This window comes from Chelonoidis abingdonii, chromosome 7 (genome assembly GCF_003597395.2).
Source record: "Chelonoidis abingdonii isolate Lonesome George chromosome 7, CheloAbing_2.0, whole genome shotgun sequence".
NCBI lineage: Eukaryota > Metazoa > Chordata > Testudines > Testudinidae > Chelonoidis > Chelonoidis abingdonii.
In genome coordinates this window covers 43,273,956-43,298,592 of record NC_133775.1, presented here as the reverse complement: position 1 = coordinate 43,298,592, position 24,637 = coordinate 43,273,956, and the positions used below count along the sequence as shown (strand labels likewise).

At 42.1% G+C, this 24,637-nt stretch overlaps 1 protein-coding gene across 3 annotated transcripts in view; it reads right to left on the bottom strand.

Moving 5' to 3' along the window:
• EEIG2 (EEIG family member 2) overlaps positions 1-24,637 on the bottom strand; it is a 40,456-nt gene that overhangs the window by 10,756 nt on the left and 5,063 nt on the right. For all 3 annotated transcript variants that reach the window (XM_032803719.2, XM_032803720.2, XM_075067840.1), the window contains exons 2-5: positions 9,658-9,778; positions 6,814-6,843; positions 6,106-6,222; positions 4,555-4,601 (exon numbers count right to left, since the gene is read on the bottom strand). In XM_032803719.2, the coding sequence (XP_032659610.1) occupies positions 4,555-4,601; positions 6,106-6,222; positions 6,814-6,843; positions 9,658-9,778 (315 nt within the window). The remainder of the gene's footprint in view (positions 1-4,554; positions 4,602-6,105; positions 6,223-6,813; positions 6,844-9,657; positions 9,779-24,637) is intronic.

Sequence of the window (24,637 nt, the reverse complement as noted above, 5' to 3'; positions counted from 1 at the left end):
GGAACCAAAGAAGATTGCAGGCGGGCCATATTCTGAGGACACCCTCAAAAGCCTTCGTGTAGGGGATATGGTCACACCATGTAACCCTGCAAAGATTCTGGTTGCCATAACTTAAACAGCCCCTCACTGCTGTCTACATTACACCAGAGTCCACTTTGAATCTTGGAGCAACCCAGAATCTGGAGGGTGCAAATGGTACCCTTAAAGCCACGTCAGCTCCATACGTCACATTAGGCTAAGAATACTGTGCTGCATCTTTTAGAATCCAGTCCAGAATATCTCCCAGTATATTTAATTTTGATTAGTTCATTTTATATTCTACACAATAAACAAACTAGAGCTGTCAAGCAACTAAAAAAATTAAGTGTGATTAATCGCACCATTAAACAATAGAATAACATTTATTTAAATATTTTTCGATGTTTTCTGCATTTTCAAATATATTGATTTCAATTACACCACAGAATAAAAAGTGTACAGTGCTCACTTTATATTTATTTTTTATTACAAATATTTGCACTGTAAAAAACAAATGAAATAGTATTTTTCAATTCACCTCATACAAATACTGTAGTGCACTCTCTTTATCATGAAATTTAATTCTACATTTGTAAGTTCATGTACAAAAAATAACTGTATTTAAAAATAAAACAAAGTCCACTCAGTCCTACTTCAGCCAATCGCTTAGACGAACAAGTTTGGTTACTACTTGCAGGAAATAATGCTGTTCATGTCTTGTTTACAATGTCACCTGAAAGTGAGAATAGGTGTTTGCATAACACTGTTGTAGCTGGCATCGCAAGATATTTATGTGCCAAATACACTAAAGATTCATACCCCCCTTCATGCTTCAACCACCATTCCAGAAGACATGTGTCCATGCGGATGATGGGTTCTGCTCGATAACAATCCAAAGCAGAGTGAACCAATGCATGTTCATTTTCATCATCTGTGTCAGATGCCATCAGCAGAAGGTTGATTTTCTTTTTTGGTGGTTCAGGTTCTGTAGTTTCTGCATTGGAGTGTTGCTCTTTTAAGACATCTGAAAGCACGCTCCACACCTCATCCCTCTCAGATTTTGGAAGGCACTTCAGGATTCTTAAACCTTGGGTCGAGTGCTGTATCTATCCTAAGAAATCTCACATTGGTACCTTCTTTGTGTTTTGTCAAGTCTGCTGTGAATGTGTTCTTAAAATGAACGTGTGCTGGGTCATCATCTGAGACTGCTATAACATGAAATATATGGCAGAATGTGGGTGAAACAAAAAAGGAGACATACAATTCTCTTCCAAGGAGTTCAGTCACAAATTTAATTAACATTTGTTTTTAAAGCAATCATCATCAGCATAGAAACATGTCCTCTGGAATGGTGGCCAAAGCATGAAGGGGCATATGAATGTTTAGCATATCTGGCATATAAATACCTTGCAACGCCGCGAATGCCTGTTCTCAATTTCAGGTGACATTGTAAATAAGAAGCAGTCAGTAGTATCTCCTGTAAATGTACAAAAACAAGAAGTAGGACTGAGTGGACTTGTAAGTGTTAAAGTTTTACATTGTTTTGTTTTTGAGTGCAGTTATGTAACAACAAAAACGTACATTTGTAAGTTACACTTTCGTGATAAAGAGATTGCACTACGGTACTTGTATAGGTGAATTTAAAAACACTTTCTTTTGTTTATAATTTTTATAGTGCAAATATTTGTAATAAAAATAATATAAAGTGAGCACTGTACTCTTTGTATTCTGTGTTGTAATAGAAATCAATATACTTGAAAAATGTAGAAAGACATCCAAAATATTTCATAAATTTCAATTGGTATTCTATTGTTTAACAGTGCGATTAATTTTTTTAATCGCAGTTAATTTTTGAGTTAATCATGTGAGTTAACTGCAATTAATCAACAACCCTACTTTATTCACAAGGGGACTGAACTTTGATCCAGATTAAGGCTCAGAAAGTAGGAAAATAAAATTAGCAATCTTCAAGGAGGAGAAGACATCTGAGACATACTGCCAGAAGAAGGAAGACAGCAATTTTTTCAGATTACTATTATTCTCTTCTTTATTCTAGACTAGTTTTTAAATTTTGAGTGTAACCGAAGGTTTTTCTATCTTGTCCCATTGGATATTGTTTGAAAGGACTAAAAGAATGGTAGCCAACACTATAAACTAAAGAATTCTATACAATATTTTGAGTTGGTGCTCAGAACAATATACCGTTAATAGAAACTTATGTAACAGAACCACACCCCACCCTTAATTAGTTTAGACAGACTATCTGTCTCTCTCTTCCCCCATTAATTATACAGTGTCCATTATCCTGGATTTATAGCTTGGCATGTAAACAGTGGTTGAACCTAAAACTGGCAATCTAAGATTTCAGTTCAGAGAGGAGAAGATTTATAAATCATCCTAATATCTAGTTCACCTATTTTGAAGTTACAAACGTGTACCTGACATCCAAAAGTCTCACTAGTTCAAAATACTGTTATTTTTTTAAAATGAAGGCAAGTGTATAATTTTGCACTGAGTGTTAAAAGAAAGCAGCAGACCATTAGGGGAGGGAAGGAAAGATACTTCTTAATATGAACTTGGAATGATTAGTGTTTCTCCTGCCTATCCCTAAACAGCCTATCCATCTATTTTGTACATTGCTAAACTGTCTCAAGGGTCATGATTTTAAACATGTAACTCCTTTTGATTTGCAGTTACTTCCACTTTTTGACAACAAAATATTCTGATAGATGTACATGTAATCAAACACTAACTTCCCAAAACCATGTTACATTTAAACTAAGAGTCATATCTAGAATCTTGCATTTACAGGATGTAATTTCATTTAAACAGCAGCCTGGATTGAATAAAAACCTTAGTACAAATAAAGTTCAAATTACTTGAAGGGCTTAAACATAAGCCAGACAGATCCGGTTGAATAAGACAAAAAAGTGTTTAATAGCTAAGGCTGTGAATCATTCATGGAGGTCACGGAAGTCACAGCTTCCATGAGTTTCTGTAAGCACTGTGATTTTTGCAGCAATGGTGTGGGTGAGCCCAGAACCACCACAGCAACTGGGGAAGCCCCAGGGCCAGCCATACCGGACACTGCTCTGGCAGCCCCATGCAGCTCATCCCCGGGGCTGCCCCAGGCCACTCCTCACCCGGACCAGCGGCAGGGGGGCCTGGGCCACCCCCCCTTTCCAGGACCCCCAAGTCACCTCCCCAGCAGAAGCATTGCCCCATGCTGCCCTGCCCCAAACAGCAGTCTTCAGGAGCGCCCCCTTTCCAGCAGGTAAGATTTAGTCACAGGTATTTTTAGTAAAAGTCATGGACAGGTCATGGGGCCATGACTCTTTGTTTATGGCCTGTGACCTGTCCATGACTTTTACTAAAAATACCTGTGACTAAAACATAGCCTTATTAATAGCTTTTAAGTGCAACTAGAAAATCTTCCCAAAAATTTCAAAAATCCATTTGGAACTAGAATTGAAGATAGCTTGTCATTTTTAAGAGACTGAAAGGGCTTTGTACATCTTCTACAAGCCAGAAAAGTAGCATTAGTTCTGGTAATAGTGGTATGCCTTCAATGATGCATCTAATATTTAAAAGCTTTTCCATTTAATGTTAATGGAAGTGGTCTCAAAAAAGCACATTTTAAAAATAAAAAACTAACCTTCAGAGTCCTGCAAATATGATTTATGGTGGTAATGCTGAATAGTATCTCTATTCCTACTGACCAGGTTATCCAAATTGTGTTTAGCAAACTGTGGCTTTGCTGGAAACAGGAATTTTCCCAATTGCACTGTTACAGTTAGGCCACTCGCCAAGCTTGTATGACTCAGAATAAAAAGGAAAGATGGCAAAATTTATCTTACTCACAACTACATTTTTCCCTAAGGTGCAGCACATGGTTTTCTGCTATGTGGTTAGCTGCAGAAGTAAACACACAATGAAGTAAAGCTATTGTATTCCCTTAGCTGCAAATCAAACACAATGAGGACACAGAATCCTTGTTACAAAGCAGTGTATTTTCCTACTACCATCTCCCTTCCCAAAGAAAGCATGACATTTTTTGCTATCTTACACAATGTCCTTGGTAACAAATCTTTTTTATGCCAAATCAGATTACACAGACTTTTGAATTTTAAAGAAATCGTTTATAAACCTATAAGGTTTAATTACTGAAAGATGCAGTAATAGCTTTTCTAAACGTAGGCATCAATAGAGTTCCTCTCCACCAACCAATTTTACATAGGCTTTGTGCAGGTAACAATATTTGCCCCAAGTGTTTTTCTGAATTTCTGTAGCATTACACGTTTAAAATTTGATACAATATTCAAGTAGAGAATATAAAGTATTTCAAGGCAATGAAAAAACTGCCACTCAACTAGCAGTATTTACAGTCAGTCAGTATTCAGCTACCATTTACATTTTTCATGTTTCTTTAATACCGTCACTTTGAAGATAAAGATTTGGGCACATACAACTTTAAACAAGAGTTGAGCCACTAAGTTACAACTGAAATTCCAGAACCCATAGTGTTCGTAAACTTACGTTTTAAAACACGGGTCTCCGGACATTAGCTGCATGCTGATCAATACCTACAAATCAGAAAAAACAAACACACATAAGCGAAACAAAGAAAACACCCTAAGTCAGCAAAGGAATTGATCTGTGATGTTTTATGGTGTGTCAATAAGTAATACTCAGTACCAAATCTGCATTTAAATTGAAAATGTGTGTGTTTTACACACACACACACCCCTGTAAAGAAAACTAATTGTGTCCAAGATAACATCGGTACAGAAGAGAGTTAAACTGCTATAAATCTTACATGGCAGTCTTTTAAAACAAAGCAAAAGCTACAAACAAGTGTTTGAAATCAGTTATATTATCTCATTTCTACCTCAGGATTCTATAAAAGGACACAAGAAAATACAGTAAAAATAAATATCAACAGAAGGGGGTTCAAAAAACAGAAGAACTGTAGGAGATTTCGTCCGTCCCGTTAGATCAACAATGTGGATGTACAAGGAATTCCATTTGCACATACACCAGCAGAAGGCACATTACTCCACTGAATCATCATTTATTAAGAGTTGCTTATTAAATTGTCAAGAGACAAAAACTGGCTGTGCTGCCATCATTGGGAAAGTCACAGGTGAAGGCAACCATAAAGGCAAATAATGTCATCAAACATCCATAAACACAGCAAGGCAGGACTCATTTGACCAAAAAGTTGACACCACCAGCAGCGTTTTCATGAATGTTTTCTGGAATAAAGAAACATGTTCTGGAGAAGCCTAGGACTGCCTCAAACAAATAGAAACTGAAGACCTAAACTGTATAGATACCTGTGTGACTGATCAATCCCAGTGCCCCAACATCACAATTTAATCAAATTACACAAATCTGTCCCAAATTCTACAGATCCAAATGGATAGAACAGAAAAGGATGGTGGTTCTAGATCACTCTCAGGGGTTCAAGATTTCAAATATTTCCACATATTCTTTGGCACTAGTTAGAGAGTGAGTGCAAGGGGATTTCCATCTCCCATTACAATCCATGACTGAATGTTAAAGCTGGCTCATTCTTTACAGAATTAGGCAAGCCAACTAAAGAAAACTACTCTGAAAAGAACTAACTGCATATAACTATTACAGTATTTATATAAACTATGTCTACACTAGACTCTGATTGTCTTATATTGAATTTACTTTGCATTGTCCAATTCCAATAGGAAACTAAAATTAATTTAATACTTAAAAATGGTTCTCCTGTATAGCTCACTAATCAGAGTTCCAAAACTGAAAAATAATCCACCAATTGTTGCTTGTATGAATGTCACTTGGTCCTCAAAAATAAGGCTGAGATTACTGTATTGTATTACTTACATGTCCAGTCTTCTTCTAGTAAGAGAGAGTACTGACAGAGAGGATGTTCAGCAACAGCAAATATATTTTAAACCTTGTTAAATGCTTGACTGTCATGTTTGTGGTTTTCAGTTCCACAACATATTAGTTCCTGTTTTTCCCTTATGCAGTTAATAGAAATACACTTTTACCTCAGATAATATGATGGGGAAAAAAACATGAATTAATTACTTTGAGAATGGAATTATCCTGTCTAGTATTTTTGGTATCATAACCTTCCAGTAAACAGCGACGAGTGGTATTTCCCGATCCAGCAAACTCTGCAAGGTTTAGGTCTGCAAAGCCCAGCTATTAAGAGAGAATGAAGAGTTAGATATCACAGTATAATCCAGGGCCATTTACTGTATGCACAATAATTAGTATTCATTATTAGCCTTTAATCACACTTGAAGTAGAATGACTCCTTCATGCAGAAAGGATGGACTAAAAAATAATTAAAAAAAAAAAAAGAAAAAAGGAAGAAGGAAGTTACATTAGAGAAGAGAGAAAAAAAAAGGTCTACAAAACCTTGTAAATATTGTTAGAATTGATACTGTTTAATATGATTAAATGCCAAATGCTGCTCAGCTGTACTCTTAGTTTCAACTTACATCTAAAAAAACTCTAGGGAGGATGTCTAAATATTGAGAATCCCATACACACAAAAAATATAGAAGTAAAGACTTCCATCATTCTTGAGAAGCAAAGAAAAGCGAACTCCAAGAGAGGTGGGGGGAGATTTAAGTATGTCCAAGCTACCTCTACAAATCGATGAGCTGGAAGATCATGTTGGGTATCAGAATGATAGGTATTCTAGCCTATTATTAAGCTAAAATACGTAAAGAGCGTAAGAGAGCAAGAAGGAAGTGTCAGTTTATAGAACAGATCATGTCTATTTACCTTTGCGTATGCCTTTCCACCTTTTAACTCCTGCAAAAAGAAACATACACTAATAACTAAACAAGTCATAAAAATTTTAAATATTGCCTTTTTGAAGGAACCCAACACGTAGACATATTTTAAGAGATATCTGAACACAATATTGCCATAGTATTAGTCTATTATATTGTTAATTGTAACAGGAGGGGACCCTGCGAGCTTCTCCATGCTTCTTCTCAGGCCTACCCAAGAATCCCATCAGGAAGCCAAGAGATCACCAGGAAGGGAGGAGAGAAGTAAACTGCAGAAGCCTAATATCTCCCATCCAAGTGGTGAAGGAGTGTGCATAACCCCCATCACTGTGGGGCCCACCAACTACATACCCTGGTTTGTGAAATAAGCTTTTTTGCAAAAAAACAAAATTTCAAACCCCTACCCCTGAATGTTGAGGAACCAGCTGGTAATTAAATAAAAATTCAAAAGTCCTCCAATTTATTTTCTAATGCATGCATTAGAAAACCAAAAAAATCCCTGCTGCCTTCACAAAGTCACCTCAGGAGAGACAGACAGCTGTTCAATGCTACAGCATCAGTTTGTTTCTGCTCCTAGGGGTAAGGCGTGCAGGAGATGCACCTCTGGAGAAGAGGAAAATCAAGCCTGTACATGGCACAAGTTCAGGGCCTCTAATGGTATGTCTACACTATAGCTGTGAATGAGCTTCCCAGCTCAGGTAGACAGACTTGTGGTAGTGGGACTTGAGCTAGCATGCTAAAAATGGCTGTGTGGATGCTGTGATTCTGGCAGAGACTCAGACTAATCACCCACTTGAGCCACTGGGCGTGAGCTTAGGAAGCTAGCCTGTGTCTTAACTGGAGCCAAAACATCTACACAGCTATTTTAAGCACAGTACCTTGAGCCCTGCTAACACAAGTCTGTCTATCCCAGCTGGGAGGCAATTTCCCAGCTCCAGTGTAGACATACTCTAAGCTTGCTCCATCTTGCTCTGACTTCTATGCACTGCATCAGTCACAGACCAGGAAGAACTGGGCTTTTCCCAGGAAGAAAATGAAGCCAGTTGTTACTAGATGAAAGAATAAGCAATTTAAATATATTCCTGCTACTCGTCCTTGAATTTTTGTCAAAAAGTGAGGCATTACTGTTTCCTTATTCTAATCTTTTCAAAAGACTGTGAATTCCCACAGCAATAGAGAAGACCTGTTTGTGGGAGACTAGAGAGATGCAGTCACCTTGTTACAACTGACAAAGGAACAACTGAACACATTCAATCTGCAGGCTCTTAAAAATTTCTGCTACGTTTAGTACCTTAATATAATTGAAGGTAAGTTTTATAACGTGAGAGAGTTTTATCCTCTGTAACTACACTGAAACTGCATCTGCACTGACCTACCTTGGTTATGTTACAATATAAATTATGAAAAAGTTATCCTGTTTGATAGCTATCTGAAAATACCAGCGCATATATAAAACACTATGAATGTTCCTTTTGAAATCATACAAATGCTTTGTGCTTCATATATTAACACCATACTTGAAAAAAAAATCATATAATGAAAGTAGCAACGTGCTTATGCTGCTCAAGTTGTGAGCCTGGAAAACCACTTAAAAAGAGAGTGCTCAGGATGTTGCACATGGGAGGTCGTTCTTAGTTCAGAACTAATTTTAAAATTAATCATAGTTGGCTGTTATGCCATTTAGCTAGCATAAATTAAGTTCATGGTTACAGCTCCCTCAAATTACAATACAGTGACTCCTCACTTAACATGGTAGTTATGTTCCTGGAAAATGTCACTTTAAGCAAAACAATATTAAGCAAATCCAATTTCCCCATAAGAATTAATGTGAAGGCGGAGGCGGTGGTTAAGCTGATCAGCAAGCTGAGATGGCAGCTTCAGCCAGGAAGCTCCCTCCATCCTGAGGCCTGTCATGTGTGTCCCCCTGCTCTATGGAAGATGGGGTAAGCGGAGTGCAGGAGCAGGGGGGACACCCTGACATTAGCCCTCCTCTTCACCCCTGGACAGCAAGCAGGAGGCTCCAGAGAGCAGCTCCAAGGCAGAGGGCAGGAGCAGCACATGGTAGTGGGGGGAGGGACAACTGAACTGCTGGCAACTGATAGCCCACTGGGCGGCTGCAGGATAGGGAACTTAGGGGACCTGATGGGGGGCTGCCGGTTCACCCTGGTTCCAAGCCCCCATCAGCTAGCTGCAACGGGCTGCTCTTCCTGCAAGCAGTGGACAAAGCAGGCGGCTGCCAAACAACATTATAAGGGAGGCTTGCACCACTTTAAAATGAGTATGTTCTCTAATTGATCAGCAACGTAATAATGTTAACCATGACAACTTTTAGGCTACGTCTACGCTACTCGCCGGATCAGCAGGTAGCGATCGATCTATCAGGGATCAATTTATCACGTGTAGTGTAGATGTGATAAATTGATCCCCGATCGCTCTCCTGTCAACTGCTGAAATCCAGCTCAGCGAGAGGCGGAAGCAAAGTTGATGGGGAAGCCACAGCAATCAACCCTGTGCCATGAGGATGCGAGGTAAGTCAAACTAAGATACACAACTTCAGCTACAAGAATAGCGTAGCTGAAGTTGTATATCTTAGGTCGATTCCCCCCCAGTGTAGACCAGGCCTAAGTGAGGAGTTACTGTATGTGAATTAGAGTTAAGTAAGCAGATGACAAAATTATGTTTACTAATAATGAATATTTTACATGGCTACAGCTACAATTCATTTTATAATGTCTGCTAGCTCTATAAAAACAGAGAGGACAGTAGCAAATGATCAGAGCTACTGTGGAAAAAAAAGATTAATGGTCTAAAAGAGGAAAAAAGCTGTTTTTACCTTCCGTACAGATACTCTGCAGATGCAAGGATCCAGAATGCCTGTAGTGGCACTGGCACTCATTTTACACATAAATAAGAACTTCTTCTTCCAGTGAACAGAGTTTGCCTGCACGACCTCTCTGCAAAAAAGAGGAGGGGAATAAAAAAAAAAAAAAAAAAAGGAGACAGCCATTATAAACAAACATCTAAAAAATGACATATGCAGTCAAAAACACAAAAGACCACTGGACAAATCCGAGTAAACATTGAGTTGAAGTGGCACAAACATGAATCACTTATCAAAAACTTGGTTTAAATGTCTGTATGTGATGAAAAATTAAACTTTTTTTTTTAAATTAAAGGAAAGAGTCTAACCACGCTTAGTACTTTTGGTGTTTACTACAGTTCTTGTGATAGGCACAATGCAACATGCTGGATGAGAAAAACTGACAACTAAGTTCATTTTCATAGAAAAAATGTTATAGATAAGCTGCATCTCAACCAGGCAAGGGTACACAGACTTGACGCTAAGAAGAAAGATGATTGGACTAACTGTTAGGCCAGCAGTAAAGGAAAGGATTTTATTTAAATTAGTTCATTTACTGTGCCTAAAAGTGAAGAGGGAAAGCCAACTAGCTTAAGTTAGGCATAACACATGGAGGGATTGTACAAGCTTCCCCACGCAGTTTGTGCAAGACTCATCAATCAGGACATGCAACATCCCTGCCATTCCACTGAGGGCTCCAACATGACTGTTGGCTTCTAAAAACAACTCCTTCTATTTGGCAAAATGAGGACATTATCAAAACTCCATTCACTGAGACCTGAGCAGAATTTCAATCCTTATCTTACAGAGATAGAAGACAAATGCATTCACCAACTGCACCACCTGAGAATCTTACACATTTAAAAAAAAAGGCAAAAAACATAAAATCACATAACACTTGTTTGTGTTTTTAAAGACTATTTGAAATATGGCAAATAGTTAAAGTTCTGTCCAAATCCTCCATTTAACCTCAAGACAAACACAGTACAGGAAGAGGAAGTAGAAGCTTCCCTACACTCTCCTGTCAGTGTGAATCACTCCTGACATGGACAGGGGAAAATATAGTTTGTTCTTACCAAAACAGAGAATTACAATCATGAGCTTTCCCTCTAGGTACAATACCATAAATTTCATGTCTGAGTGAACAGGAAGGATGCAGTCTTTCTAGCTCATCCTTTAGGAGAGTTTTCCTGGTCACTAGCAATTGCAGACCTGCCAAGTGTCAAGCACTGGGAATGACATTCCTGTCTACAGGCCCCATCTCATGCATCCAATAGGGACTAAATAGGGTTTTCTTTACCATTAGTACTGATCACTGCAGGCCTATCTGGCTGCTTTCTTGTCTTTGTGGCAACTCACAACCTTCATGGACTCCTTGACAGCATGGAGGTGATGGATGCCTCAGTGCGCTGTTCTCAGTAGAAGGCGGACAGGATGGTATCAGAGGTTGACGTAAATAGGAGAGTGGCTGAATAGGATAGGGGCAGATGGCCAATACGGAGGCTACTACGAGCACATGCAGAAGGGGAGAGGCTCCCCAAATTCCTCCACTAGACCCTAAATACCACCATCCACCCTATATGACAACCCCAGGCTTCTTCTCATGAGTCCCTCCCAATTCCCATCTGCCCAGCAATATCACCCCCCCCCAAGGTCTTCAAGTTGCAGCTCGCTTGCCTTCCCCCACAAACCTTCCCATTTCTGAGGGGTGCAGAGAATGAACTTCTACCTTCTCCAAACACCTCCTCCCCCTCTTTGGGGAACCCTATAGGAACAATCAGTGGCTTGTCACTGGTGAGAAACAACATACGTGAAGCAGCACAGAACTTAGCATCTATGCGAGTTGTTTACTTTCTGTGGTTGGATAAGAGATAACAGAAATTATTCCCCCCACCCCCCCTTCCCAAGAAGCTACAGAAGGCAAGAATATCCTCCATGTCAGAATTCTCAGGCTGCTTTTTGGGGCTCGGAACTTCAGGGGTGAGACAGGTAGGAGAGAAATAAACTGCTTTGAAACATTAGGTGCCCCTGCCAGCTTCTTACTTCCCTGCCCAGTTTGGCCTGATTTTGGGGGCAACAAGGTTGGTATGCGGCTTTCTGCAGATGCCTACGTCTGACAAGATGCTGTCTATCTGGGGCTTCTCCTCTATCCCTGGTTAGGGGCAAGGTGGCTGAGGCTTGCCTTGCTAATTGGTCCCAGTTTTTCTTCATAGCCATTCCCAGAAGAGTCGGTGTATTATAGTCCTGGCACTTCAGGGGCTTTGAGTCTAATTTTTTGACAATCACAGATCAGAACAAAAACAATGAAAAACAAACAAACAAACAAAAGGAACTGTGACCATTGTCTGTGGGGGAAGACAGATGACTGGGGAAAGGAACGTTCCAGAAAGACAGCAGCTGAGGAAAACATGCCAAAAATTCACATGCACTCTTGGCTTTTCTGCCTGATGGTTTTGTGTGAAAAGTAGGAGCAGCATATAATCTGATCTAGTGAGGTTGGAGACATTTCTGTTATATTAAAGTATATTCAGAATAGACAAAGATGATAAAATTGGAGCAGTAGGGACTGAAGACAGAGGAAGAGCACAGGCCAGATTTTGTTAAACAGATTTTTGTTCTGTTTTGTTTATGCTGATTTTCTTTAAGAGGATGAACAGGATAAGGAGCTACCTTAAAGTTCTATTATATTGCATGCCATCAAAAGAAGCTCTAAATAAGGCCCTACTTAATTTGCAATATTGTGCAATATTAGGCTTCCATTGCATTTCTGATAGCGAGCCCCGACTTTCAGCCCCGGGTGGCCGACAGCGGAAAACTGCAGAAAAGTAACAATGGATTTTAGTTAAGCATTATTTTAATAGACTCAAACTTGGGCAGTAACAGTGCCCAACTGAACCTGTCTTCACATCAAATATGAAAATTCAGATGGATTATTATTTTTGTTTATAATTTTATAGCTAAGGCCCTGTTTGAATCGTGGGATAATTCTCCAAGAATTGCAGCAGAGTTTGCAGACAAGCCATGGAAAAGTAATAATATATTACCAAAAATAATAATCCATCTGAATTTTCATATTTGATGTGAAGACAGGTTCAGTTGGGCACTGTTACTGCCCAAGTTTGAGTCTATTAAAATAATGCTTAACTAGTCTGCTTTTACTTTCTGGGATATTTCAGATTGTGGAGCAACACCCCCATTGGTTTGGCTAGGCAAGACTGTTTGAATAACCTGAACAGCTGTCTGGGCTCAAGGGATAGCATGTTTTGAATCCACGTAAACATTTTCACTGCATCTTTTCCTCCTTTCATAGTCTTTGATTAGTACTTTAACAGGTAATGCGCAAATGATGGGAAATTCTTATGCTGCTATCCTGTAGGGTCTTTTCTGAAGCCCTAATGATTGTATTTAGTGCCTCACCTTTGTCTACTGCAGGTGCAGTGCTAAGGTAACTTTAAGACTTGACACAATATTGGCACTAAAGAGAGAATTCAGCAGCCATATATAAATACAGGATTCCTTTCTTACCCGTTTTCTTGTGGAAAGTCTTAGGGTACGTATATACTACCCGCCAGATCGGCAGGTAGTGTTTGATGTATTGGGGATCGATTTATCACATCTCGTTCTGGATGCAATAAATCGATCTGCTAATCAATGCCCGTACTCCACCTCGGCAGGAGGAGTAAGCAGCGTCGGCAGGGGAGCCGCGCCAGTCGACTTGCCACCGTGAGGAAGGCCTGGTATGTCGAACTAAGATGATTTATGTAGCTGAAGTTGCGTATCTTAGTTCGAACCCCCCTGCTAACGTAGCCCAGCCCTTAGATGTTCCTCTAATAAGGACCTTATGAATTATCCCATCCTGATCTCTATTTCCCCAAACTTTGGTGGCTTTGTGGAAGGGTGTGCAGGATGTATCTAATAGTACTGTCATCTTTGGCAAGCTGTTTTCCAAAACATGCAGTAACGATTTATTAAAAGCCAGAGGTAGCTTACAAGTACTGAAAATGATGGAATCATGTAACTGCACAGATTAACAGTTCATTCTGATACCGAACTCTTTAATTTACATTAAAGGGAATTTACATGTCTCTCTAAATAGTAATGAGCATATGGATGAAGTCACAAAGAAAAGCACAAAATAAATATTGTAGGATGAGACAGTCATTTATTTTAATAGAAATATATTATTAAAATAAAAAAAACAAAGCCAGGAGGCACGGCCCTGATTACTTTTGTGACCATTTGTTCAATCAAGTCATCTATTCCTAATCACAAAGAGAAGAGGGGGATAATTCTACGGGGATAATCCTTGTGTTGAAATATCTTGTAAATGTTCATCTTATGTTATTTAAATCTATTTGAATAATTTAGTTTTTGAAAAGACAAATAAGACTTCATCGATTTTAACTGCTCTTCTTTTAAGTAGCAAGATAATATTCTTCCATTGTTGGATTTGAATAGTTCTTAATCCAAGTGTTCCACATGCAAATTTTAGGTATACTGAGTCCCCAGAGAAAATTCATACAGGGTATGTTTTAATATTTGTGATTTTTCTGCAGACAAATTATCAGTACTCAAGCAAACAAGTGAATAAACTATTATAAACATGAACTTTTAAGAACCACATCACAATTTCGAGATTTCCTATTTCATGTGCAAAGTTTTCCCCACTACACACACAAAAAATATTGATTGGTTGCCATGGATATGAACTCAGATGACTAGTTGGTAACTATGACTGTGCTAATGGACACACGGGTGAAAGCCTTCCGTTGTGAGTCAGTTTCCTATGAGCCTCATTGCATCATTTCACCACATAAAAAACAAACAAACAAAGACAGTTGTTAATGCTTGACAAATCAAACACATTTTTGCAACTAACATTATAATGTTAAAAGAAGATGAACACTGGGAGTAGGAGTAAACTAAGAATGATGCAAGGCAGCAATCAATATCAAACTTCGCATCAGTTTATTTGCAAGTTAACATGGCATAAGTTATTTAGGTACAGGAAGGATCATAAACTATAGGATATTTGGTGATTTGCTGACACTCATGTGGCATTAAGCCTCAAACGTAGGACTAACTGTAAATACAGCTCTTCTCCAGGCCAGCTTTGTATGTCTGATACAGACCGGGGGTATTTTTTCGTTTTGGGGATTCTGTAGTAGACAGGCCTTTCATCAGCTGAATGCCACTTAGGCTGGCTTACACTACAGAGTTAGGTCAACGTAAGTCGCCTTGCATCAACCTATTTCTACATATGTCTACACTCAGATTTGTCTCTGGCAGACCTCAGTGCCTCATTACAGCAACACACAGTGTAAACACTGACCTTTGTCAACCTCAATAGTCGTGAGCAGCTGTTTCACAATGCCCCATTCCCTACAAAAGTGACTGCTCTGGTTACAATTGTAAATTCCACTGCCATGGGTCACCTTTTAAAACTTCCCATATGTTTTTGAAATGCCTATTCCTGATCGCCCACTTTGGCGAGCATAACTTACACACAACCAAGGTGAGCTGCTAACTGCCCAACTGAGCATGCCAACTCCATGCCCTGGTGGGCTCCTGTCTGGAGAAAACAGGAGGTATTGGATCTCCTGGGCCTGTGGGGAGAAGAGGCTGTGCAAGCAAAGCTACAGACGAGCTATGGAAACATGGACATCTATAAAAAGATTGTACGAGGGATGCAGGTAAAGGGGTATGACCGGGATCAGCAGCAGTGCCATGTGAAAGCAAAGGAACTGTAGCAGGCATACCACAAGCCCAGGGAGGTCAACAATCCATCTGGTACTGAGCTGCAGACCTGCCACCTTAACAACAAGTTACATGCTATACTTGGCAGAGATCCCACGAGCACCCTGCAAACCACCATGGATACCTCAGAGGAGCCCAAGACAGAGACCCCCTCCCCACCTCACACACACAGTCAAGAGAAGGAGGAGGAAGATGTGGCAGGGCCAGGGCTACCAGCTATACCATAAACCAGAACCTGTTTGAGACTCCATCACAGTCTAGCCAGTCCTGCCAGCCAAGCATGTACAAGCCCAATGAAGGGAAAGGGACCTTGGGTAAGCATATGCATGGATTTTTCCTTACACTGTTTAAATTGAAAGATGGCGTTTGGTCCATCCTTAAGGTATCATGAGGTGTCAAGAGACAGCAGAACAAAAAAACAGAGATAGAATTTGATATCTGCAGGATTATGGGAGAAAAGTGGGGAGGCAGCATCCAGAGCACTTAATGTACATAGAGATGTCCCTTTTCTCCTCCTGAGAGATCTTGATGAAACGTTCATGGAGATACTCTGCAATTCTTTCCTGAATGTTTCTAGGGATGGCTGCCTTATTTCTTCCTCCCGGGTAGAACTGGACTGGAAAAGGCAGGACTGGAACAAACTGGAGGAGAGGAAGCAGAAGGGTCAAGGATGGTGGGAACTAGCAGAAGAGTCTCTGCCTACTAGAGAATTATTCCAAGCTCTGGAGAGGAGCAAACCCAAGATTCCCTGAGTCTCACCATCCCATTGCTGTCAACAAATAACTGAAATCAATAGTATAGTGCATCTCATCCTGCTCTACTCCTGGTCCATATAGAATATAACAATCTAGGACTGCTAGCTCAAGTGGTCTATGCAGTGGATTTAAAGGTTTCTGTCCTGCTGATGAACCATCTGGATGTCAATATGATGCCACATGATTACATTTTTTGTTTGCATTTTAAAAGATGTAGGAAATTGCACACAAAAAGGCTACATTAAAATATTATTAAATGCCAGAATTGAAATGGCCTGTGCAACCTTAATCCAGCCCTTTTGTGCATAAGTATTATGATAGTCTTTAATTACATGATAACATACTATTTTTTCCATTCAATGTAACTGATGGACCTACTCTGAAGATAAACCAGGGTTATGCAGTGAAGAAGACTGTTGTCTGTAGGACTCCTGCTTTATTTGTTGCAGAAATTGGAGGATGTGTTGTCAAGAGAAAGGAGGATTTGAGGTTACAGCAGGGGGAGGCAACCTATGGCACGCGTGCCAAAAGGCACGTGAGCTGATTTTCAGTGGCACTCACATTGCCCGGGTCCTGGCCACCGGTCCAGGGGCTCTGCATTTTAATTTAATTTTAAATGAAGCTTCTTAAACATTTTTAAAACCTTATTTACTTTACATACAACAATAGTTTAGTTATATATTATAGACTTATAGAAAGAGACCTTCTAAACATGTTAAAATGTATTGCTGGCACGCGAAACCTTAAATTAGAGTGAATAAATGAAGACTCAGCACACCACTTCTGAAAGGTTGCTGACCCCTGGGTTACAGCAATTGAATGCTGCCCTGGAGAACTGGATTCTATTCCTGCTTCTGCCACCATGTAGACACTTTGTTAAGCTGATGTAATTCTCCCCCTGAGCGACATAAATTACATCAACTTAAGTGGTAGGGTAGACAAGCCCTAAGTCTTCACTAATGTACATATTGTACAGGTACTCCTGGGGGAATTTTGCACCACTGCGCAATGCAGAAGTTAATGTTGCATGCACAGAATTTCCTTTCTCCCACAGAAATGGGTTGCAGTGCTGCTGGCCACCACTAGGGGCCACTGGACCCAGCAGAGCCCAGCTTGCACATAGAAGACACTACAGGGGCAGGAGCTAGAGGGTTCCTGGAAGCTGCAGTTCCCCACATGCCCGGAGGGAAGGAGACAACTGCATGCAGAAAACTCCACACAAGCCTGGGACCCAGCATCAGGATGTTTCTCCCTATGGATCCCTGGTCTCTGGATTGGAGGGGGATGGGTGGGTGTCTGGGCTCTGGAGGGTGGAGGGTGCGGGTGTATTGGCTGGAGGGAGAACCAGGTGTCTGGGCTCTGGGGGGAGGAGTTGTGAGTGACTGGCCCCCCAGCTGGGCTCTGGGGAGAAGAGGGCAGAGAAACAGGAACTGGGTTGTCATAGGGATTTCTTTAACTCTCTACTCCTGGGGGAATTTGTGCATGTGGGTCTGTATTTTTACAGACATACTTACTGACAGATATTTTGAAATAAATTACCAAAATAATTGAAACTAGCATGATTATGTTGTGTTAACTTGACAAGTAACATTTGCAGAATTTTAAAATATTGTGTGCAGAATTTTTATTTTTTTGGCGCAGAATGCCCCCAGGAATATACAGTGAAGAGATAACAGTGCTGAAGAATAAATATTTTCCAACAGCCTGAACTTTTACCTGACATGTCTATTTTCCCCTTGAACTCAGTGAGACTACTGTCATATGAAAGTGTTTGCAGGATCAGGGCTTTAATCGGTACATAATACAGTTTAGCAAGACAGTTTGTGGATATAAGACTAGTTGGATCCATTTGGCTAATAACACATATACACAGGGGCAGCGAGTTGTATGGGCCGATGGTGCCCGGGCTCCAGCAATATTCAGGGCCCAGCTCCACCAATGTTTGGGGCTGGGACTCTCCCCTGGCCCCGCTGGCCACCCCCATATGCCTCCCCCTAGTGTCCCCTGAACCCTCACACACTTCCCTCAGGTCCTGGAGCATCCCTGCCTGTCCCCTGCAGCTCCATGCTGACTCCACTCCTGGCATCAACTGCCACCCCAGGGTCCTAGTGCTGCTATCCACTAGTGGCAGGACGTTGCCCTTACCCTGCCCTTCTGCTTCAGACCCTTCCCTTTTCCAGAAGGGCCTTCCACCAACACAGAGCCTCCTCCCCCACCTGCAGGCACCACTCCTGCCCCACTCTGGGCAAGGGGCAGCAGCAGGGGAGGAGGCCACACATGATGGCAGCCTCCCCACCCCCCGGCACCCACCACAGGGGAGGTGAGGGGGCTTCCTGGACCTAAGAGGGGCCCTAGGAGCACATACAGTGACAGTGGTGTGGGGTGAGTGTGCTGCTGAGGGAAGACAGGGGCCCTTCCCCCAGAGCTCACTGCTGCTGGCAGGGAGAGGGCTGGGGGGAATCCTCATCTCTGGCCTCAGCCCCAGGGCATCCTGCCTGCACCCCAAACTCATCCCCAGCCTTGCCTCACCCCAGAGCCCACACTCCCAGCTACAGCCCTCGCCTCCCCACCCCCCAACCCTCTGCCCAAACCCTCTGTCCTAGCACTGAGCCCCCTCCCAGAGCCCAAATCCCTCATCCCCAGCCCCACTCTACAGCTCTCAGCCCTGCATCCCTTCCATCTGCACCCCCTCCTGCCCCCAGGCTCCCTCCCAGAGCCTGCACCCCTCACCCGCCTTAACCAGTGGGCGGGGCATTCACTCAGGCCAGGGCTTTATAAAGCCGCGCACAAGCGACCAGGGAGCTTTGTGAACATAGGCTGCTAACAGGGAGTTTCGCAAGGGAGTTTGGAAGGGGAGTAGGAAGGGAGCAGGTGTCCCTTGTCGGTCCTATCCGTGACCCGTTAGTCCCTTGAAAACCTATAAACCAAACTACATCCAAAACCTCTCTCTTTAAAGCAGAGCAGAGCAGAGCAGAGAGGGAGCTGCAGACAGGGAAGTTTGACTGAGGGAGGTTTACAATGGTTAGGAAGACCCGCAGCACCTGTGGCAGCGCTGCTTCTGTCTCTTCCACTTGCGCCTGTAGCCAGACAGAGCACCAGAGCATGGATGCTTCTACCCAGATTCTGGTGTGGTTTTGCAAAGACTGTAACTTGCAATTTCCACTTACTGATATCCAGGCTGGCGGGGGGGGGTCGGGGCATCCAATGTGAAAGGTGCCTACTGGTGAAATCTCTCAGGCAGCAGGTGGGAGAGCTACAGGAGGAGGTGGCTAGGTTGAGGAGCATCCGTATCCACGAGCAGTTCCTGGACAGTGTCCATGTGGAGACAGCTGAGGTAGCTGACACCACTGGTGGAGGAGGAGATGGCTCAGGGTGGACACTGGCAGCTGGTTACTTCTGGAAGCGGGCAATGCTCCATGCCTACTGCGAACCCTCCTGCCGTGGTAATAGGTAACCGTTATGCTCTTCTTGATACAGGAGAGAAGGAATCACCCCCTACAGTAAAGGAGGAGAAGCCTCGTACCCCTAAGGCTGGGAGGTCTGCCTGCCACCACTGAAAATAAAGACGTCCAGGGTAGTGGTGGTGGAGACTCTCTGCTGAGGGGACGGAGGCGCCCATCTGTCGCCCTGACATTTCATCTCGGGAGGTATGCTGCCTGCCTGGGGGCCCGTATCCGAAATGTTACAGAGGCATTGTCGAGGATTATCCGGCCTCTGACTACTACCCATGCTACTCATCCATGTGGGCACAAATGATACTGCGAGGTGTGACGCTGAGCAGATCAAGAGTGACTACAGGGCTCTGGGAGTACGGGTGAAGGAGTTTGGAGCGCAGGTGGTATTCTCTTCGATTCTTCCTGTCAAAGGTAGGGCCCGGGCAGAGACAGATGCATCATGGAGGTGAATGCCTGGCTGTGAAGATGGTGTCGCCAGGAGGGCTTTGGCTTCCTCGACCACGGGATGCTATTCGAGGAAGGACTGCTAGGCAGAGATGGCGTTCACCTTTCGAGGAGGGGAAAGACCCTATTTGCACACAGACTGGCTAACCTAGTGAGGAGGGCTTTAAACTAGGTTCGACAGGGACAGGTGAGCAAAGCCCACAGGTAAGTGGGGAACATGAAGACCTGGGAGATGGGTCGGAAACAAGAGGGAGCGTGGGCTATAATGGCAGAGAGAAAGAGAGGGTCAGGGCAAAACTGGGAGGCAAGATCAAACCAGTATCTTAGATGCCTATATACAAATGCGAGAAGTATGGGTAATAAGCAGGAAGAACTGGAAGTGCTAATAAATAAATACAACTATGACATTGTTGGCATCACTGAAACTTGGTGGGATAATACACATGATTGGAATGTTGGTGTGGATGGGTATAGTTTGCTCAGGAAGGATAGACAGGGGAAAAAGGGAGGAGGTGTTGCCTTATATATTAAAAATGTACACACTTGGACTGAGGTGGAGATGGACATAGGAGACGGAAGTGTTGAGAGTCTCTGGGTTAGGATAAAAGGGGTAAAAAAACAAGGGTGATGTCATGCTAGGAGTCTACTACAGGCCACCTAACCAGGTGGAAGAGGTGAATGAGGCTTTTTTTAAACAACTAACAAAATCATCCAAAGCCCAAGATTTGGTGGTGATGGGGGACTTCAACTATCCAGATATATGTTGGGAAAATAACACCGCGGGGCACAGACTATCCAATAAGTTCCTGGACTGCATTGCAGACAACTTTTTATTTCAGAAGGTTGAAAAAGCTACTAGGGGGGAAGCTGTTCTAGACTTGATTTTAACAAATAGGGAGGAACTCGTTGAGAATTTGAAAGTAGAAGGAAGCTTGGGTGAAAGTGATCATGAAATCATAGAGTTTGCAATTCTAAGGAAGGGTAGAAGGGAGTACAGCAAAATAGAGACAATGGATTTCAGGAAGGCGGATTTTGGTAAGCTCAGAGAGCTGATAGGTAAGGTCCCATGGGAATCAAGACTGAGGGGAAAAACAACTGAGGAGAGTTGGCAGTTTTTCAAAGGGACACTATTAAGGCCCAAAAGCAAGCTATTCCGATGGGTAGGAAAGATAGAAAATGTGGCAAAAGACCACCTTGGCTTAACACGAGATCTTGCATGACCTACAAAATAAAAAGGAGTCATATAAAAAATGAAACTAGGTCAGATTACAAAGGATGAATATAGGCAAATAACACAGGAATGCAGGGGCAAGATTAGAAAGGCAAAGGCACAAAATGAGCTCAAACTAGCTATGGGAATAAAGGGAAACAAGAAGACTTTTTATCAATACATTAGAAGCAAAAGGAAGACCAGGACAGGGTAGGCCCACTGCTCAGTGAGGAGGGAGAAACAGTAACAGGAAACTTGGAAATGGCAGAGATGCTTAATGACTTCTTTGTTTCGGTCTTCACTGAGAAGTCTGAAGGAATGTCTAACATAGTGAATGCTTATGGGAAGGGGTAGGTTTAGAAGATAAAATAAAAAAAAGAGCAAGTTAAAAATCACTTAGAAAAGTTAGATGCCTGCAAGTCACCAGGGCCTGATGAAATGCATCCTAGAATACTCAAGGAGTTAATAGAGGAGGTATCTGAGCCTCTAGCTATTATCTTTGGAAAGTCATGGGAGACGGGAGAGAGATTCCAGAAGACTGGAAAAGGGCAAATATAGTGCCCATCTATAAAAAGGGAAATAAAAACAACCCAGGAAACTACTGTGAATGGCTTGCCAAACTACAGAACCAGTTTCTCCTCCCTTGGTTTTTACACACCTCAACTGGGCTTAGACCAGTTAGTTTAACTTCTGTGCCAGGGAAGATAATGGAGCAAGTAATTAAAGAAATCATCTGCAAACACTTGGAAGGTGGTAAGGTGATAGGGAATAGCCAGCATGGATTTGTAAAGAACAAATCGTGTCAAACCAATCTGATAGCTTTCTTTGATAGGATAACGAGCCTTGTGGATAAGGGAGAAGCGGTGGATGTGGTATACCTAGACTTTAGTAAGGCATTTGATACGGTCTCGCATGATATCCTTATCGATAAACTAGGCAAATACACATTTAGATGGGGCTACTATAAGGTGGGTGCATAACTGGCTGGATAACCGTACTCAGAGAGTAGTTATTAATGGCTCCCAATCCTGCTGGAAAGGTATAACAAGTGGGGTTCCGCAGGGGTCTGTTTTGGGACCGGCTCTGTTCAATATCTTCATCAACGACTTAGATGTTGGCATAGAAAGTACGCTTATTAAGTTTGCGGACGATACCAAACTGGGAGGGATTGCAACTGCTTTGGAGGACAGGGTCAAAATTCAAAATGATCTGGACAAATTGGAGAAATGGTCTGAGGTAAACCGGATGAAGTTCAATAAAGACAAATGCAAAGTGCTCCACTTAGGAAGGAACAATCAGTTTCACACATACAGAATGGGAAGAGACTGTCTAGGAAGGAGTATGGCAGAAAGAGATCTAGGGGTCATAGTGGACCACAAGCTAAATATGAGTCAACAGTGTGATACTGTTGCAAAAAAAGCAAACGTGATTCTGGGATGCATTAACAGGTGTGTTGTAAACAAGACACGAGAAGTCATTCTTCCGCTCTACTCTGCGCTGTTAGGCCTCAACTGGAGTATTGTGTCCAGTTCTGGGCACCGCATTTCAAGAAAGATGTGGAGAAATTGGAGAGGGTCCAGAGAAGAGCAACAAGAATGATTAAAGGTCTTGAGAACATGACCTATGAAGGAAGGCTGAAAGAAATTGGGTTTAGATATTTAAGAGTAGGTTAGATATAGGTCTATCAGGGATGGTCTAGACAGTATTTGGTCCTGCCATGAGGGCAGGGGACTGGACTCGATGACCTCTTGAGGTCCCTTCCAGTCCTAGAGTCTATGAATCTATGAATAAACTCCCTCCTACACCCCCATCCCTCGCCCCAGCCTAAAGCCTACACCCAAACTCTGTCCCAGAGCCTGTACCCCTCACCCCCTCCTGCACCCCCAGAGACCGCACCCAGCGCCCAAACTCCCTCCCAGAGCTCAACTCTCACCCCTTCTGCACCCAGACTCCCTCCCAGAGCCTGCACCCCAGGACCTCCTCCCACCCTCACCCAAAATCCCTCCCAGAGCCTTTGGCAGGTGGGGGGCGGAGTTTGGGGGAGGGGGTCAGGTTCTGGGCACCACCAGAATTTCTATAAACCCATCACCCCTGCATATACATTGTATTTTATGGTCACATTTTGCCAGCATATCATGCTATCTTAAGATACTGATGTATATTTGGCTCTTTTGTCATCTCATGTTTGAAGAATAAGTGTTGGGAAGGAAGTGAAAGGCATTTACAAAGCTGTTTTACAGTTCTGAATAAGACTGTTCTTAAAAGGGAAGATTTCCAAAGACACAGATGGCAGTTAAGAACCCAACTCCTAGTCAGTAGGAATGGAGCACCTAACCCCATTATGTTTCTCCCCAAGCAATTACGTTACCAGACATTGGGTGAACACTTAAAATATTTGGGAAAAATTTTGTATATATGTCATAAATTAACCGTATTGTGTGCTATGCAGCCTTTTTTTAAATCATTCTCTGAAACATTTAACATTTCCCTTAAAATGCTATAAAGTTAACTACTTTGAGCACACGATTACCAACTCTTAAAAAAAAAAAAAAAATACTAGTGCAGTTTGCATTTTATCACATTAAACAACAGAAAGACAATGCTCACTTAAAAAATAAAGACTAAGCTAGTTTGCAAATTCTGCTGAACACTCTAACGCCTTCATTTTATTGGTACTTGTCACTGTCAGAGACAGGATACTGAGCTAGGTGGGCCATTGGTCTGACCCAGTACGGAAGTTTTTATATTCTTATTGAAAAGATTTGAGTTCATCTATATAGGAATAAAGCAATTCATTCTGGAGCCAATAGCACACACAGTCCCTAAATTGGCATAAAGGACTACTGCAGAGGAATTCTATACTTTCCTGTACAAGTGCAGCAGCATCTTTGTGACGCATCCAACTCTGCCAGCCAAAATTTTAGAGACCCGCACTCTGGTTTCCTGCAATATCAGAACATAACTTACTTTTCAGTACCATTTTAAAACCACACTCTAAAGAAGGAGGAGAAAAAAAAACAACAAAAACCCAACAACAACAACATCACCACCACATTGCAGGATCAAGACCTAAGGCCCCTCACTCTGCAAACACTTAACTCACATATGAAAAGTTAAGAATATGTGTTTTCAGCATTGGGGTCTCACTTTGACATCACATAGTGATAAGTGCAAGGTAAAGGAAGGACAAGGCTTACAATATAGGCATCTGCTTGGCTGTAGTCTATTGTCTTTTAACATAAAGAGATTTCCCAGATGATATACATCAACTATAGAAAGTGACTGAGGGTATGTCTGCACTACAGAGACCATAGCAGCACTGCTTTGGTGCT